This window comes from Clinocottus analis, unplaced genomic scaffold, assembly GCF_023055335.1.
Source record: "Clinocottus analis isolate CAN_PGR_092001 unplaced genomic scaffold, fCliAna1.0.p SCAF_1, whole genome shotgun sequence".
In the NCBI taxonomy this organism is placed as follows: domain Eukaryota; kingdom Metazoa; phylum Chordata; class Actinopteri; order Perciformes; family Cottidae; genus Clinocottus; species Clinocottus analis.
Window position 1 is genome coordinate 11267997 of NW_027175820.1, and position 19864 is coordinate 11287860.

At 38.1% G+C, this 19864-nt stretch overlaps 1 protein-coding gene across 1 annotated transcript in view; it reads left to right on the plus strand.

The window, feature by feature from the left end:
- mettl15 (methyltransferase 15, mitochondrial 12S rRNA N4-cytidine) overlaps positions 1-19601 on the plus strand; it is a 42702-nt gene extending 23101 nt beyond the window's left edge. Inside the window, 3 exon segments of the mRNA XM_068580457.1 lie at positions 12440-12631; positions 13856-14034; positions 18171-19601. Of these exon segments, the coding sequence (XP_068436558.1) occupies positions 12440-12631; positions 13856-14034; positions 18171-18601 (802 nt within the window). The 3' untranslated portion in view covers positions 18602-19601.
- Positions 19602-19864: the final 263 nt, after the last annotated feature.

Sequence of the window (19864 nt, forward strand, 5' to 3'; positions counted from 1 at the left end):
GACTATGTTGAGCAGTATTTAGTTTGTGGTTATTATTTCTTAAAACATACTCTAGGTGTGATGTGGTATTGCAGTTCTCCATGTGTTTCTCACTTTTTGCATGTTCAGAGCCCGATCAAATACTGCTCACCAAGATACAGCCCATGAATTTCACCACCCAATCGAATCCATTCCTCCTTCTTAACTTAAAGCTTTTCTCCCCCCACGCAAAGCTGGTGGGCCCGGCATGTCATTTGTCAGAGTAAGGGCCCACGCCTGCAGTGTGAAGGAGATGCTGCCTCCCACGGAGGATCTATAAGATATGAGAGGAGGGGGGGCGGGAAGTAGAAAGAAGCTCAGAGAAGTTAAAAAGTGGAGAGAGAGAGAGAAAAAGAAAGAGAACAGGGAGACACATGGACACAATGCCAGGGTGAGAGGGAGTGTGTGTGTGTGCATGAGCAAAGCGCGGGAGGATGAAAATGAGATGTTCCTAAGACCATGGCGTGGGAAGGAATCCTTTTACGTAGATTCTGGGGAAACCTCTCTCAAGGGAATCTGCCAGAGAAATGTGCCTGTGAGCAGGGAATGACAATTAAGAGAGAGAGAATGAGAACATTGTATTCTGTCAGCAGCAATATACCCCTGCTGTAAACTCTTCCACGCCTACTCGTGATGCAAGTTGAGAGAAGCTAGAGAAATCTAGCAATTAACCAATATTATTGGAAGCCTGAGTAAAAGACCCTGGCAGCCTACGCAGTGCATCCACACAACAGGGTTAGAGGATTTTCTCTCTCCTCTGTACTCTCATTCCTTGAGGAAACCTCAGTGCAAACTGTTGACTGTCGGTGTGAATTTGAACCCAGTTTTACAGTACAAAAAGAATAATTTCACCTCCTAACGTTATTTGAAAGCATTAGCTTATAAACATAACCCTCTGTTCCCTGATGTCTTCACTGGGATTTGTCTCCTACATGTTAAGCCTCACTATTCTCCGCATTTCACCACTCCTGTTGTTGCTATGACTTCCCTGCGCTTGAAGCTACGCAGGAGTTGTGCCCACAATAAATGTTATGAATCTGAAAAGGCACTAAGCATTATTGAAAAGCCCAGTAAGGCTAATGTTGGATTTACATGTGTGCTTCTGGAGTCACAAACAGATTGATGAGATATGATATTAACTGTTTTGATGCACATTGTTGATTTTATTTAAGTGCCATGCCACATCAGGATAGTAGTAGTCAGCCTTGTATTCTTTTTTTAATGTTTTATTTTCCTATCAAATTGCTGTGATGGAGTGCTTGTACTCATCCACACTTGTTGCCATTTTTTCTTACTATTTTTCATAGATGTAGTTAGCTATGTCGGAAGATGACATTGCTATTTTTAGTTGAGATTTGGCACTGCAGGGGGCCGCGTTGTTGGAGGTATTTTGTTTGAGGTACTGTTGAGTGCTATGCTGGATTGCGTTGCATTGCAGCAACATTTCAGACTGGTTGAACCTTTATGCCAGATGACCCAGCATTGTTTTGACAGAGCCCTCTGCACTTTACTGACTCCATTCAAATGATTTAGAGGGCTATGTTTTGTCATGCAGAGCCGTCGGTGTGAACATGGCCTTAATCCAGCCCTCTAAATTCTGACCATTTAAAAAGGGCCTTGTAAATAATGTAAACGACGGCGGGACTACACAAACACACCCACACACACAAACACACACGAACCAGCCGCGACAGCAGCGCTGGTATTGTTTTCACCATGTGAGTCTATGTTTGAGTCATCGTGGCAAAATGTGGTCCTGGAGACACCTACTGTATGAGAAACTGCTTCTGAGGCGGTTGATTATTTGTCTGTCCGTACAGTCATTTTCGTCAACATGACAGCACCATAACAGATCAAGATGCAGTCACAGAACTTTTTCAGGTGTGCAGTTCAGATCAACGTGACGGTAGAATTCGAAGATGGGCATGTTCCAAGGAAGGTGTGCTTGGTTTTTTCACCATAGAAAGAACATCCAACCATGTGCCATCGTCTTTGCATCAGTCTGCACACATCTCAAGTTAGCCATCTTCTACACGATCAATCCCACATCCTAGACCACATCCAGGGAAGTGTATATTTCCAAAATGGTAAATTGTCCTGATCTGCGATGCAACATTTTCGCACTGTTCAGAAAACTTGCGATGTGATCGCACCAGACACTACGGATAATCAACCCAAGGGCATCTTGGCTGGTAAAGTGGACAAGCAGCTTAGAAGCATTTGGCAGTTATTGATGACATTTCTAGGAGACGATGGCAAGGCCATCATCAAAAGAACAGCCATTACATTTACAAAATTCCCAATTTTTATAACATGCATTTTAAAAAACGAGTGGGTTTGTTGACCTCTTCTTCTTCTTCTTCTTCTTCTTCTTCTTCTTCTTCTTCTTCTTCTTCTTCTTCTTCTTCTTCTTCTTCTTCTTCTCAAACTGAGTCTGCTGTATAGCTTCCCAAGTTCCAAACTGAAGGGCGTAATTCACAAAAAGGTTGCTCAGCTTTTCTAGCGCTAAATCTGCAGAAATAAACCTTAACCTCAGTGTAAAAACATTACAATTCACAAAAATCAGCCCGAATAGCCAAAAGCAGTAACTGAAAATATTTGTCTTTTGTAATTAAGGAGCAATGTGCTACTGTAAAGCACTTTGGGTTCAGTGTCTTGCTCAAGGACACTTCGACATGCAAACTATGGGGAGACCAGGGATCAAACCGGCCGTCTTGTGGTTTCAAGACGACCACTCTTTACATGGTACAAAACCACAATGTACACAGACATAAAACATTGTTACGCCGTTAACAGGTTACACTTGCGCAACTTGCTGATGAGAAGTTGGCGTTTTTCCAAAAGTCGACCTCTGTTAAAGAAGTTGGCTTTTCTGATGTTCCATCTCTTAAAATAGAATACAGATCTAAGCTCAACATTGAGCATGAATTGAGAGCCGTATTAAATCTGAAACCCCATTTTAGAAAGATTTGTAGAGGAAAACAGCTCAATGCAGCCACTAATACTGATTTAGTTTGATGGCTCAAATATCTGCACTCATTTTGTTTTGTTTTGCAGAGGTTGCACATTATTGTTATTATCTTGAAAATATATTTAGTGCAAAACAGGTTACATGCATCCACACTAGACATTTTCTTTGTGGTGGGCATAAACATTTTTCTTCATCCAAAAAAAGTGACAAAAAAGTTTAAAAACCCTTGCTTGAGTGGAAGGGGTAAAGGCACAATTAGACTTAAAATTGCGAGCCAGTTGACATTTTAAACCTTTTTTTAAAAGTTTTTCCAGTAGTTTGTAAAAAACAAAACATAAAATAAAGTTTAAAAAAAAAAGGAAATATGTTGAGAATTCAAATGTCAGTTGGACTTTATTTAAATGTTGAGTTGTATCAGGGTTTCTTGACTGGAATAGTTTTATCTAGATAGATGACGAAACAACAAAAACTTGAATGATGTCTATATTGTAGGGTGCAACAACTAAAAATAGCTGAGATCACTTAAGCAATTATGAGCCCACACTTGGACCTCAGCACATACACCACTGAAACTTGTCCTCTTTAATAATATAAGACCTTATGTAAGGCATTTATATCTCCAACACTGTCTAAGCCACATAAAGAAGTTAATAATTTAGAAATGTTATATAACTGTTTTGCATATTTTTAAATCCTTCAGTGGCTTACAAAAATGTGTCGGTGAAGAAATCGCAGTGTCTAGTGGAAGGTATGTTCATCACCTGTGTGTGGGTGGACATGGACTACAGCATTTTAATTGCCATGATTACATGGTTTAGATTATTATGATATAGTTATTAGTATTGTATAAAATATAGCTATTACAGTAATTGTATCCGTCTATCTATCATCATATATCAGCTTACTTATTTTCACCTTTTACCATTCATTCATGCATATAAACTGGACAGGCTTGAAAACACTGCTTCATAACGTAGAGAAGCCTAACTCTTGGACACATAACAGTCCTCTCGTAGCCCTGACTTGTATAACACTCATTGGAAAGCTTGTGGAAGTGCCCACCAGTCACTCTTATCTCCCTGTGGCCATTCATGCAGATGAATCACTCATTCACTGCAGGTCAGCGATGGGCTTTGACAGATTGGGACCATGCACTTCCACCAGTAGGTTTTCTGGAACCCCATCACTTAATTAGCTGATTATAACTACTAATTTAGATAATATGAAAATATATATAATCAAAGTTTATTACACCAATATTTATATTTTCTTTATATTCAAAACATGAATTAATGTGTTTCTTTATTTAAGCTTAGCAAAGACACACAACATTCACATTCAAATATACCCTAATTTCAGCTTAATGGTGCCTCAAAAATCATCATTTAATGATGCCACAAAAAGTTAATGCCAACAACTAATATTCATGCTTGTAATCCATTGCTATTCTCCCCGCCAATTCCATGACGTGTTTCAAATAAGCATGCATTTATCTCAAAAGCCATTGACACTCACCCACAGGTGGATCAGTATAAAGTTCTGTCTCAATGAGATACTTCTGGCCTCTCCTGCTGCTGTGAAGTTGACTGAATGTCAATGTTTGTGCATCCAATCTGCATGAGCTGGAAGGCTGTCAGCCTGTTTCTCTCGTTTGACTTGTTGTGCTTCATTGTTGAGGAAGCTGCTCTCGCAGATGTAAGTGCTCCCAAACATGCAGGCCATTGAGATTGCAAAATCCCTGGAGTGGAAAGCGGGACTCGGGAAGTCGTCTCCAAAATGAAATTCTCCTATCATTGCACTTTGCTTGAAAAGGGGTCTGACTTTAATTCGCAAAGGTTTTTCACTGACAGCAGAGGAGGGTGGGATGAGGAGGGGCGGAGGGGGGGGGGGGGCTCCATGGTGTAGAACGGGGTTCTTGAACTGCTGCTGCAGTGTTTCTACATCAGCTCTGGTGTTTTCTTGCATTTGGACATCTTTGCGCATCTCTTCACAGGCTAAAGAGTGTGCCAAATCTGAATGGTCGAATGGTTTTTTGAACAGGTCATGATTATATGCTTTCATGTGTGCAGAGAGTTCAGCTTGCTCCCTGCAATTGCATATTCATGTGATTGGCAAGGTAATATCTGAAAGGATGGCAATGTTGCAGATCAAATCTGTTTCTTTAAGTTTACTGCAGTAAGCACTTGAATCGTATTCATTGCTGTCCTGCAAGAACACTGGGATTTCAGTGCAAAGCGCAGAAGAACCCCTCTCCAAGCGCTTACAGCAGCTCATCCATCTGATCGCAGTATGAATCTGTAAGTCCCCATAAGCGATGTTCACTTCATTCTAAAACGCTACAAACTTCCTATGATTAAGAGACCTGTTCCCCTCTTGAATGAGATTGGTAACCTTGGTCACTAAATCCATGACATGGTTGAAGTTTATTATGTAGGTGCACAGGGCCTCTTGAAGCCCCAAGCCTCTTTTTAGCTTTCTGCTTGAAAATGACATGCCCAAACTAAAATGGGTGTGTCTCTGCAACCACTAGAGCTATTTGAATAATCTTGGAGTTAATAAACAAATATAATGTTAAATTTTGCTCAGATGTGTAAATATCAGTCTATGTGTTACTGGTTAAGAGTAAATGAAGATGACACACAGTGTGTAATGTAAAGTTTTCAGGTCTGCCTAGAAAAAAGCACTTTTAGCATCATTTTTACCTTGAAATGATGCATTTGTTAGGTCTAAACTTCTCCTAAATCCTACCTCAAAGTTTTAACATAATTTTTGCATTGTTTTACTTTGATAAAGTGAAGCAGAACAAAGTTAGAGAGGATTTAGTACAGAAAAAAGTCAGGCGAGGGCTCACATTTGGAGAAGAAGAAATAAAAAAAATCAGATGTTTTTTTTTTTTATTATCTTTTTTTAAATTCATAAAACAACCTATATTTCCCTTTAAAATAAAACAAGCACACAAATTAACAATGATCAAACTAAAACAAAGTTAGGCAGTATTTGCTGATTGTACAGCAATTAAGCGATTCATGTTTCTATGCTCTTTTGCTCATATCTCCCTGGTTCTTTGAGGTGGAAGGATTTTGAAGGCATGTCTGGAATCTGTGTGGAATTGTCTTGCTTCTGGACATCAGGTTTTTTTCTGATAGCACCAAGCTAAGGGTTACTGGTTCTGGAAACAAGCTAATTTTGGCTGATTTTGGGCTTTTTTTGTTTTATACTTTTATGATTATCTTTCTTTCTCTTTGAGTTTTTTTTAAATGGCTGACTGATTGTTATAGCAAAGGTGTTTTGTGTTTAATTTGGTGTATAACATCAAAATATTTTCTTGTGATTTGTATGTTGTATTTGCAAAAAATACTAAAACACCCGTATATGGGTGCCATGGTTTTTAATAAAATTAAGCATATGATACAAAAATGCAACTTTATAATTTTCAAAAAGCATTACCTTACCTACCTGATGTATGATGCAGGGTTGTCATAAATAATGTCATAACATTTTTTGTAACATTTTTTTATAACTAAATTTTAGAGGTCAAAACAAAAAACATTTCATGTTTCTTGTAGTCGGAAAATGACTATTTTGGAGCAGCCAGATGAGTCTAATGAATCATGGATGGATGGATGAATGGATGGATGAATGGATGGATGGATGGATGGATGAGAAAGTGAGCCACTGTCCCAGCAGTACTTTTTTTCAGTGTCCTCCTCTCCACCACCTTCCAGTTTGCCAACAATGATGGAGCAATATGTAGGGTTATGGTGACTTATTATGCGGTCAGCAATATGAAAAATTTGAATGCCATCATGTATAAATTGAAAATGTAAATTACTACAAATGTAAATTACTACAGCGTTTCCTTAGCCCCAAGATATTATATTATATATGAAGAAACCAAAATGCATGAAATGGTGGCAGAACGTTAACCGGTTGCTGTAGAAAAGTGGGCAACTGTACTTTGATGTAGTATCATGTTAGTTATTATATTATGTGAGGTATTATTTTTGGATGGCTGAACTATTTTTGGTGGTGACGGCATTACCGGTGCAATTGATAGGTCCTCCTCTCAGTGCACTTGCAGCTATGCCTGGTCAGAGTGCTTCTCATGTTTTTTTTTGCCAGTATTTAACACATGTATGTAGATTGGGAAATTAAAACCAGTATAACGGGTGATATGGTATACCGCCCAGCACTAGCCTCCTTGCTGCCATACAACACTTCAATGAATGTTAAAAACATCCTTGTTTTGGGAGTGTCATATATCGCTACTGATTTCAATAACTCTTTGAGCACTTCAAATGAGCTGTGACTAGCTGGCTATCATCCATCACATCTGTACTCTCATCCAAATGCCAAGAAGAAATACTTGTAATCATGCATGACTTGTTTGTTCGAAGAAAAAAAAAGCTGTATGACCAGACAAACTATTTCAAAGTTCTTAGTCATGCCATCATTTCCAAAAGCTTTAGCTACCTGTCTGTGTTCTTCAATGGGCTATCCTGACGAACCTGGTAGTTTTTTTCTAGAAATGCAGTGAGATACATATTTATGCCTCTACTGCAAGTTTTGCTTTAATGTTTTTCCTACTGACAAGGGCTTCTTTGCTTGAAAGAGAAACGGCGTGAGACAGCATGAGAGAGGACTCCTGTGTCGTTGTGGCTTAGGTACAGCTCTGCTGTCGTGTATTTTTCCTCTGAGGTCTTCTGTGATGGTGACTCTGGCAGCTCTTATGTACTTATTTAAGTTTGTGCGTAATGTTGCAGTGACAACTAAAGTTGTTAATTTAGTTTCCAGGCGCATTTAACACATAGGTCTGCCTTTTCTGTTTCCGATTGTGCGTGGAAGATATGTTGGTCCAGTTTTCTCTCTTGGCTGATTGTGTCACGTGTTGCGTGTTGTGAAGGAAGAGGCCGGGGTAAGCCAAGACGAGGCCGTCTGTAAGCAGTGGCTTGGCTAGAGGCCTTGTATTTCAAGGAAGCACCTTCTATCAGTGTCAAATAAAACTAGAGCTGTGAAAAATAACGCGTTAACACGCTTAATTAGTTAATTCTTTTTAACGCATGAGCAGAATGAGCTTCCAAAATACCTATTTAACTATTTCCGGTGTAATGCAGCTAGATATATATCATATACATCTGACATCTACGTGTATCTATCTATCTATCTATCTATCTATCTATCTATCTATCTATCTATATATATATATATATATATATATATATATATATATATATATATATATATATATATATGTAAATATATATAATATATGTATATAATATATCGGTATAATATTTACATATCTTTAAACATCTGAGCAAATGTGATTAATCATGATTAATCCACAGAAACCTGTGATTAATCTGATTAAAATTTTTAATCATTTCACAGCCCTAAATGAAACATATTACTCTTCAAGATGTCATCTAAAAAAAAAATCATTATTTGATTTCAGACATTTGGAAACAAATTCTTAAATGTAGAGGACATAATCACATGATTTTCATGGTAATCCTTTTTTTCTAAGTAAAGTTTCTTTAAAGTTGCATTACTTTTGTTTTCATTTACAACTCTGTTCAGTCTTATCATTTCCAGCAGTGGGAGGGAGCTCTTTTCTGCTAAAACAAAAAACAAAGCTTTGATAAATGAATTGACTGCCAGTTGTATGTTAGCAACTAGCTTTGAGGTAACAAGATAATCATCCGCACAATACAGCTTGACCTCCAATGAAAATGCTTGAACAAGAACCCAGAATATCTGAAGTTCTGGAAAACGAATGAAATAAAAAGTATGTAAATTGTCACCAAAAAAAAAAAAAGAAATAGGTAGAGTGTTAGTGAGAAGGAAGTTAAAAAAAAAAAGGCTTGTGCAGTTGATGGGAGAGAACAACAAAGCCTTTACTAAAGATTTTTCAACAAATCAATCACGGCACAGGATGGTGAATAACAACAGAAAAGCAAAGGAAGGCCCTTACAGCGTGGGTGAGATGCTCGATTGCCATTTTGTCTTCAGTGGGTTTTGAAATAGAAGACTTGCCAATTTGTGTTATTTCCTTGCATGCCCCTAGTTCATCTTGAGAAAGGTGGATCCATTATTGTCAACATAAAAGGGGCAAATGTTAAAAAAAATATTAAAATGTCTTCTAAATGGGAAGGGTGTCAATACCTGTATTTTATCGATCCCTATATTGATACCTATGCTGCTTTCTGGTATCAATACAGTTTAACAGAACTAAAGGGGAGCATTAGAGCAACATATAATTGGAAGCTAATGGCAATACATAACTCTAAAGGGAAACACATTTTGCAACAAGTTTTACAGACGCTGACTAAAATTCATATTGAGGCGCCCCGGTCCTCCTAAATAATTGCCTTAGAACAGGAGGAAGAGAGAATAAGTAGTAGTTTGATTGATGCAGGATGCAAACAACTTTTCTTTTTCCTTCTTATCATGAGCGTCAAGTGGCATGGTCACCGGACATAATTGTCCGCTGCTGTCCAAAACAGACAACTACTAAGTCAAGCCGACTACTTTATTGAATTAGTTTTCAATTCTGATAAAATAGTTTTGATTTATAAGTTGACCACCAGCCTCCGCTTCAAAACAATGCAAGCGTGGCGTGCATACGTGTGCTTAGCCTCTGGGTTACGTCCTGCCAAGTAGAGAGGGGAGAGTCATCTTCAGTGTTGGACAAATATTAGCTAAATAATTGATGACAAAGCACATCAAAAGTTGCATTGATTTAACACAGGGTACATCCTCCCTAAATGGACTTCAGAAAACACCAGTGCAGCAATTTAAATAATTTAAGTTGAAATTTATACGTAAGTAAAACAAATTTTGTGTGTGTGGGTGTGTGTAAATGTAGAGGGATGTGTTTGTCTTTTTGAAGGAGGAAGCTTTTCAGTAAATTTAAGATAATGGCCAAAAACTTGTGATATTGAAACACCTGTCAAACTAATGCGTACCTTAAGTGTGCATTTTCAAGAAACAGATGGACTCCCACTAACAACGGCTAACGGCTATGAAGTCTCTTCATATAATGACTGTTACTCTGACAGAGGGTGAACTTCTCATGTTATTCTGAACGGAAGAGAACCTCTCAAATTGATCCTGGGGAAGCAGACATGCTGCACACCAGGACTGAACGATTAATCAATCGTGATTTAATAGAATGTAATTTTCAAATTGCAAAAGCTGCTATTAAAGGAACAATGTTTGTTTTCTTGAATACTACACCGTCTAACCAACTAGAGGGGTGGAGACACTTTTGCCCCCTGGGTTTCATGTGCACAGACGCTGCCCTACACTCCATGTGACATGCGAGTGGGAGTAGATGAAGAAAACAACTTTTTAAATGCCTCGCCACACAAAGCTTTAAAGCTCGTAGAACTACTGTGTGAAAATGGCCATGGCCGAGGGCGGGTTTAAGTGCAAGCTGCAACCCACATGTTTACCATTTACATTGTTGTAAGAGTAGCAAAGTCTCCCCTCTACTTCTTGACCTTGATCTGGAAGAAGATGCAGGAATGATTAACAACAAGGCTTTGAGTTCTCTAACTATTTTAATTGTGTGGGATCTGTTACAATACTGATAAGACCATATTTAGTTTTCAGAAATTAATGTTCAACATTATGCCTTGTTGTTCAGCAATGCTTTGTTGTTTTTTATTTGAGTTAAGTCATAATAATTATAATACTTGTTGAGAAGGCTTGGAGTTAAAGGTTATTATATATTCTACTGTGATTGAAGGTTCAGATTTGTGACAGTTCAATATCTAAATAAAGATCGAATTTCATCATATCACGTAGGCCTGGCCAGCATAAAGGAGCTGCTTTTATGTTGACTGTATCCAATGTTGTGGTGATCATACCAAAAACAATGTATTGCTTGTGTATCGTGAATAATGTAGAAGATAAGGAACTTTGCAAACTGAAAACAAAAATTGCACTTTGAATTGCACTATTGATATATATATATATATATATATATATATATATATATATATATATATATACATATACATATATATATATATATATATATATATATATATATATATATATATATGTATATGTATATATATACATATATACATATACATATATATATATGTATATATATACATATACATATATATATATATATATATATACATATATATATATATATATACATATATATATATATGTCCCTGTATCTACTGCACATTGAAAGCATATTATCTAACTATTTTCCTTCACTTTGCTAATGTTACCCCTCTCTTCTATTTATTTAAACCTGTCCACCTTGACAACAGTGCATTAAACGTAAACAGAACCATGTGTGCTTAGTTGCGCGAAGCTTTCAAATATGTCATTATGAACAGCAAGACATTGGGAAAATGCTTATTAAACAGTAGGCAAACGTAATTGCTTGCCATTTAATGAGTGAATGAATGACACAGGATACCAATAGCAGCGGTAGTATTTACTACGACATGTGGAGAGATTATTACAGCTGGAGCTTAAATTCCCTGTTTAAGTTCCATAATTGAGGTCTGAAACATTACTTTAGCCTTTAAAGCAGATTCATGTTAACCTCACATTGATTACACATTGTACCGAGTACAAGATAAGAAGGTTAGATCTGCTTAGATTTTGCTGTTTGGTCTGTAATGTACAAAATTTGATGTTTGTCATTTGGAAATGACAATAATATATTTTGGTCACTTTTACTACCAGTAATACCTGGACTAACATCAATGGGTAGCGGAGGCTAAAGAAGAACCTTTGCTCCTAATGTATATAGAAGGTAGTAGCTCCTGTTGCTCTCTTCTGCCATCATCTTTGTTCACACAATGTTAAAAGGTCAAATGAAAAATGCATGAATGTGGCTGGAGGATCTTACTATTCGTGCATTTGGAAGTGACTGTGTACACAGTGTCTTGCTCTGTCAGTGACGAGGAAGCATCTGAAGAGGCTCGCAAAGTCAGTTTGTTGGCTTCCAAGGAAGCACCCGTCTACTGTTGCGGGTTTTCATTGAATCGAATACCTCATAATGTCTTCCCATGAACTCGTCTGCTTCAAATGTTTAATATTACTGTGACTTGCTAAATGTTGGTTGTTTTTTAAGGCATGAGTTCATTGTAGTAAAATGTCTTACTCAACTAAAACAGATTTTCTAAAAACATGAACCGTGCGGCATTCATGTTCCACTCACACATGAAAAGAAATTATGTATTTTTCCCTTATTGTCTTTTTATTACTAGTTACAATTCAAAATTACTATACTTTTGAAAACACTGGATGTGTTAAAGTAGCATTTCTTAACATAATACCCTTGTTGAAATGGATGATGAAAACAGCAGCCATATGCATCGATGTACAAATGTCTAATAATGAATGAATGAAAAGTACTTTATTAATGTATAATAATAACTCTATTATGTTCCCTAATCCTTTCTCCAGTGGTCATGTAAAGCCATTGCTTGGCCGATTCAGCGAGCTTGAAGCCCTGTTGCACAACATGAACCTTAAGCCAGGCAGCATTGATGCGGTCCTGTTGGATGCTGGCTGCTCCTCCATGCAAATGGATCAGGCGCAGAGAGGCTTCTCCCTCAGTAAGGATGGGCCCTTGGATATGAGAATGGATGGAGAGAGGTAAGAGATTTGCAACATACAGTCTGTGTTCATGGATCTAAAGTTGATTAACACTGCTGCATTAACAATAAGTACCATTTGACTTAATTCTATTAATTCTACTGATAACCAATGCTGGGAGGGTCTGGATATTTATATTATAGTTATAGGTGCCTTGAATTGCTTCAGGTGCAGCGAATAAAATGGGCTACCAATAACATGGCTTCATACACTTTATTTTAAATATCTTTTCTCTTACATTTGAATAAATAACAAGTGAAATAATAACTGAATTATATTTTTAATAAACAAGTATTGTTTTTGACAAACAATTTGGGTTAATTTTGGTTAGTTTTAGGCATTATCGGGTTTGTGTCATAGTGCGTAAACATTAAATATTAAAATAAACTTTAAAGCAGAAACAGACCAATAAATCAGCAAGACAATACAAGCATATTTCACTTATCGGTATGTCCTGTTGGCGTATACATATTTGGGCCCACAAGTAACAATAAATGCTCAAGATATATAAATTGAAAACAGAGTCACAAATGTTATCATGTTCATGTGTAATATGTCATGTTCAGGACATATAATTGTAACAATCTGTTCTAGATAAGCGTGCATGTAACTAAATGAGTATCTGCTGATGTATCATAAAAACCCAATTACTAAAGACAAATGTATCGCTATAAGTGTTTGCAATTTAAGATCAGATATTAGTCAAGCTTTCCTTTGAATATACAATATTGGCAAGAACTTAAAAAGGGTGTTTTTGTAATTTAGTTGTAATACTTTCATTCATTTTGCACCCATCAAAAGGCAACAATATTAATTGAATCATAGCAGCATTATAAGTCAATGTAATCTAAAACCTTGTTGCAGTCGTCTTAAGCTGCATGGTTCATGTTCTAGTGTGTGTGTGTGTAAGACGATAGATTGATAGATAAATAGATATGTATGTATGGATATATATGTATTGCAATTCAAAGCATTTTGCTTCTGTTTTCATGAGTATATATGAATCACTTTACAAGGTCAACATAATGTGCAAAGCTACAAGCTAAGTTAACCCATGTTAGGCTATTGCACAAGCTGCAGCTCTCTTTTCATTCCCTCACAATCATTCTATTCACAACTGTCAGCCATAAAGGATTTCAGCTGTATCTCAGAGTTGTCAGAATCCGCCACTGTCAGCAAGGACGTGACGTCAAGCAGCTTAATTGGGCTTCTCTTTGTGCGTAGGTACCCCGACATGCCCTGTGCTGCTGACGTTGTGAATACCTTAGATCAACAGGCTCTTGCATCCATCCTCACTGCATACGGGGAAGAAAGACACGCCAGGAAAATAGCGTCAGCCATTGTGAAGGCACGGCGTGTCAACCCCATCACCCAGACACAGCAGCTGGCCAGCGTGGTGGCAGGTAGATAGACACTATCCTGATTAATTCCCTGCAGCATTCTGGGGGCTACGAGGGAAAATAAAACACAAGTGAAGTTATTAAGGCTGTCTCCCTGTGGGACGTATTTGTCTCAGAAAATTACGTGGACTGTGACCTTAGTCAGTATCCTCTCTCCTGCCTCTGTGTTGGGTGCCTTTCTTCTATATCTGAGACAAAGACAGAGCTGGAGTTGGCTGCAACAGAATGTGGCTAATGCCTTGAAAGCAAACAGTATCTCACACAGGAACACATCTCTGTCTCAGTCTCTTTCTTTTATTCTCTCTCTCTCTCTCTCTCTCTCTCTCTCTCTTTCTCTCTCTCTCTCTCTCTCTCCTTCCATATTGCTTCATCACTGTATCTCCGCTCACAAATATGCACACACGCCTGACACAAATGCAAACACCCACATATGCTCACACACATGACACAGTCATGCATTAAGCCGGGATTACATTGTTTGTCTTCACTGATTGTTTTTCCTTTTAGCCGTCTGTTTTGAGATTTGAGCTGCTGAATGAGTGAGATGTCTTTTCAATAGTTATTGCAAAGAGCAGTATGTGCGTCAGTATCACCCAGGGAGAGCAGGTGTGAGTAAGAGCAGCTGTTTGATCTTTCTTGAAGAGCAAAGCGAGTCACCACCAATGTCTATTTGAAACAATCCAAGAGGTTTTGATTTGAGGATGTTCCGAGGGGGCTCTATGAACAATTGTGACATTGATGCCGACAGAAAACATCACAGGAGAAATGACAAATACAATATTTAGTTTATTTTACACATTCCACAGCAGTTAACATCAAAATGCTGAATTTTCTAGATGAAAATAACAAAAAGTCCAGAAAGAATGTGTTGCAATTTGACTTGAAGTGTGATTGGGTGACCTTGTAAAATTGAATTTTAGTCGTTTACAGTAGCATGGCTGTGTGACTGGGCGGGGCTTTGGAGATCTATGCCCACATGGGAAGACATCGTTATTTTATTCCAGAAAGTAATTCTTCACTTGATGAAAAATTTAAATAAGGTAACACAATTTTGGCGACAGTGAAAGAAAATGTGGGCTAAACCTTTGCTGTTCCAGAAACAGCTGACAAGTCATATCTGACCCAGTTCTGTTTATTTCTCTTTAAAAAATAAAAAGGGATTTCTAAAATATATAACAAATGTAGCATAAAACACATCAACATGGCAAAGGCGGTCATGGAGAACCAACCATGTCATACAGCTTGAAAGTTAACTTAAAGATCCCATAGCTATGTCCTGTTGTTGTGAAGGTGTCTAAATAGCCCAAAATGGAAAGCAGAGCAGCTTTGCTGAATTCTACCCAACATGTAACTGAAAGGGAAGTGTGTTTACTTTGCTGAATGCTGAATGCAGGAGTCAAGTGAGCTACATTTAGCTACATTACAGCACCAAATGCATTCAACAAAACAACACAACAAATGGCAGTGTGTGTGTTTGAATAGCCAGTGGGCAGGACATGGATGCATTGATTTAGATGGCAACAAGCTTTGTAACTTTAATTCTGACCCTGAGCAACAACATTAAATCAGTGTGGTGATCTACTGGAATTAATTTAACATTAGCACATTAGCTTTCACTGACAATTTAAAGTGCTTTTAGAAAAACACAACCTGTTGCAGAGTTCCGCAAGAAGCATCCTGTTTTTTTGCTATTGAAACACTTTTAGATCCATTCATCCATTTTTCCGCTTCGGCTTATCCAGTACCAGGTCTTGGTGGCAGCAGGCATTAGCAGAGTATTCCAGACGTGCCTCTCGCCCCAACATGTCTGTTTTTTTCTTTTTAACTTTTCCTGTCACCAAAGTGTTCAAAGGCCAGACAAGATACATAATGTCTCCAGTGTATTCTGGGTCTGGCCTATGGCAAACTTATCATTTGGACATGCCTGGAGAAACTCTAAAGGGATGCTCTAGAGTCGAGCGACAGGGTGATGAGCTTAGGCATCTGATCTGGACGCCTCCTTTCAGACACGTCCAACTGGTAACGGGCCCGTGTAATACTGTAGATTAGATAGTCTTCAATGTTTTAAGAAAATAAATGTTGTCACAAGGACTAAGTTGCTCAACATACCAATACATCTTCAAAAATGTATATTGACTATAAAACTGATTTGAAGTTTAGTTTTTTAATCGACGTTACATTATTACATGATTAACAACCAAGCTACTTGCTTGTTACCTAGCAAAGAAGAGATTTAGCCACACCCACTTCGAGAGTGGGTGGGGCGTAAATAAATTACACTGTGAAACAAAGCACTTAGATTTGATGCGATTCTGATTTTTAGTATTATTATTAGTTGATTTTTGGCTAAAAATAAAATGAAAAAATTGGTTGTACCACCTCAAAACAAGTTGTTTCAGCTTTCTTCTGTTTCACTTATTCTGTTTTTGAAAAAATATATATTTTTACTGGCCAGACATGAAAGCCTCAAACGGTGTGGTCCAAATATCTCATTGTGGAATTTAGTTGTTCGCTTGCCTTTGTTGGTGCGCACTACAAACATCAAATATAGTCGTTTATGATGAAGCAGCACACAAAGGTGGAGCTGAATTCTGTATGTTGTCCTATGGAACATTGACAGTGCTGTTTCCCACGTAGCTGCCTGATTTCCTCTATATGTACACACCTTATTCTCTTCTTTTCTAGATGGATCTGTCTGTAGGACCTTTGAAAGATGAATGAGAGAGAGAGACAGAGAGAGAGAGCTCGGCTTGGTGAGGCCAGACCAGGGCTGGTCCTTGTATTGATTGCAGTGTGAGTCACACCTTGGGCTGTTTAGTGCAGGAGGAGAGAAATGCCACATCACTCACTTCTCTATTTATTGCCGTTTTTTCTTCAGGTCTATATAAGTGTCTAATTGTTAATTTGTCTTCTGTGTGGGGGTTATGAGTTGGTCAAGGTGGGATAAACTCATCGCATGTATTGAAATTAAGCTAATGTTTTCCCAACTTTAATGTGCACCAAAGTTTTTATACATTTTCAGTTACAGTTCTGGCCTTAACCTTTTAAATGAGCTGTGTTTTACATTCTGAACATGAATATGGCAGCAAACAACTAACTGCTGTGTCAAGACAAGCGAGCAATGTCTGCCTGAGCTTTCTCTTTTGTGTGTGTTGTTATCCAAGCTTATCCTTGCTTTGTTCATATAACCGGGCTGTCCTGCACAGGTTTTTAATGCATGTTGGTGCATGTGTTTGTGCCTCAATGGTTAGCTCACGGCAACTGATCTGTTATTCTCTCATACGGAGCTTACAGCTATTATCGCTGTCCCGACCGACAGCGATGTCGCAAAGGTGTCGGACCGACCCTTCGATTCCCCCTCGATTCCCCCTCACTTAAACATTATAAGCTCTGTCAGCACTTTGCCCTTGGTTTATACTGCTGTTCACAATGGAAACAATGAGCCGCTGGCTCGTCTTCACCCTGTCGATAGCCGTTGAAAGGCCTCGGAATGCTCACAATCTTATAGCTTGTACCTTTAATGTCCACATTTATTTACCTTTTTGTTCTTAAATCCTCATGCATTCCACCCCCTGTATGTTATTCATCAAACAGGTGCAGATGTAGCTAAATGTAGTTTTCCTCTTGGCATGTATGCAGTTAATGATGCCTTTCTCTTAATTGCTTGTGCATTTTCAGGATCATTGATATAACCCTTCTCTAAAAGGCATGTGCAAATGGTTCAGTAATAGAGAATGGTTTTGGTGGGGAGATAAATAATAATAATAGTGATAATAATCATCATCATCATCATCATAATAAAGGTCACTTTTTTATTTTACCCAAAGCAAGACTGAATGCACCAGTGAGTCACAATATTTGGTCATTTTTAAACAGAAATCATGACATTGTCATCTCATCTCTTAAAGTTGGCATTCCTTGAGCTGAGAGATAATGAGAGGCATTCGGCTGCATTTACCTCGATGCTCTAGGGACACATTAACCACATCAACACCATCTCCACCTCAATCCGCTGCCCATAGAGCCTCTGATGGACCAGCCGCTCGCTCTCCACTGCTTACATTGGCTTGTATGAATTTTTCAAAAAGCTATCCAGTTATCACAAGACCCACTCACTCTGCCCATCTCTTTGTCTCTAGGATCTTTCCCTGCAGCTGTTCTCTATGCACGTAAAGACCGACTCCAAAGACCTGCACACGTGGCCACTAAGACTTTCCAAGCGCTGCGTATCTTTGTGAACGATGAACTAAACGAACTCCATGCAGGTCTGTGTGCTGCCCGCTCGTTACTGACACCTGGAGGACGTCTCTGCGTGATCACCTTTCATTCGCTAGAAGACAGACTGGTTAAACGTTTCCTCCAGGGAGAGGACTTGTCCAATCTAGATCAGTATCACTTCAGCCCGAGGAAGCAAAGCGCCGGGAAGAAAAAACTGGTGGAGGAACAAAGAGATGGTAGAATTGTTGATTGGCTTCCTTTGCGAAGAAAAGTGATCACCCCAGAAAAGGACGATGTAAAAGAGAATCCTCGAGGACGCTCCGCTAAACTGAGGGCAGCACTCAGATGTTAATTATGTAATCACAGTTTTTACAATTGATACTCCAAGCTAGTTAAGTGAAAGGTGGAGATGGAGTTACAGTTTCCACTTTATAATTTTTGCTTCAGATGCTGTTTTTCTTTTCTTTTTCTTGACTTTAAAGGTATAATTTGTTCCAACAAACCCAATTGGACAGGTGGGAAACCAGTGAGGGTTGTCGTCCTTGGCACTGCATCAGTGGTTGGTTAGGGCACTGCACAGTGATTGGGGACTCCGGGTAAAATAGAGAATGGATTTCCAGATTATTTCATTTTTTCATTATGCAGGTGAAAAAACTTCTTGCCGGCACCACATGTTGCAAATGTCTGCAGTAGTTACAAAGACTCGTCTGTCTTTCTCTATGTTTGCCTTATTGAAAAGCCTAATGGGAGCTGGTGGCTTGGTTAAAGGTGAAAGTAAAAGAAAAAAAAGTAAAAACCTTTCATACCCAAGAAAATATGTTATTTTTTTTGTTTTTGGCCTTCTGTAGTTCTGCAGAGTTTAGTTTTTTTTAAACTAAACCCAATTTTACAATACAATCCTCAGGTTGGATAGAGCATTGTAATGTTACTGTATGAACTGTGTTTGAGTGATGAATTCATTGATTGATTTTAATAAATGATATTTTCTTGACTTGCCAATGTTTGACAAAATATTTAGCTGCAATAACTACCTAATATGCTAATATGTAAAACCAAAAGAACACCGTTTCTCATTGACGTCTGTATTTCCCTTGAACCTCCCTTGATGAGTCGCTCAAGTGAAACCACTACTGTATGATTCAGTAAAGCCACTGAATGACGCAAGTGTCAGAAGTGGTGCTGAATGAGCTGGGTGGTTGTTCTTGAGCATTCTCTCGCCTTAAACTGTAAGCCGATGAGGTGTTTTGATCTTTACTATTTGACTTTGACTAATTGTAATTGCTCCATCAAGATTATTAACACCTTTTTTCTTCTGTCTCAGTTTAGTGCACTCTAAATATACCCTCCTCGTTACCTTGGAAACTAAATGGTGCAAGTAACATTTAACTCTGTCTAAAATTATGTTCTGTTTTATTTTAATATGAAATGATGCCACACTGTGAGTTTGACATCAGTGGATGTGGAATACGTCATAACATTTAATCTTTTGGATCCTTTGCTTCTTTAATTTAACTAAGATCTTTCCTGGAACACACTGTTTACCATCTATAGGAAGAAAACAACTTAAATTCACACTGATGCTAAACGTGTTCATATACAAAGACAAAAAAATTAA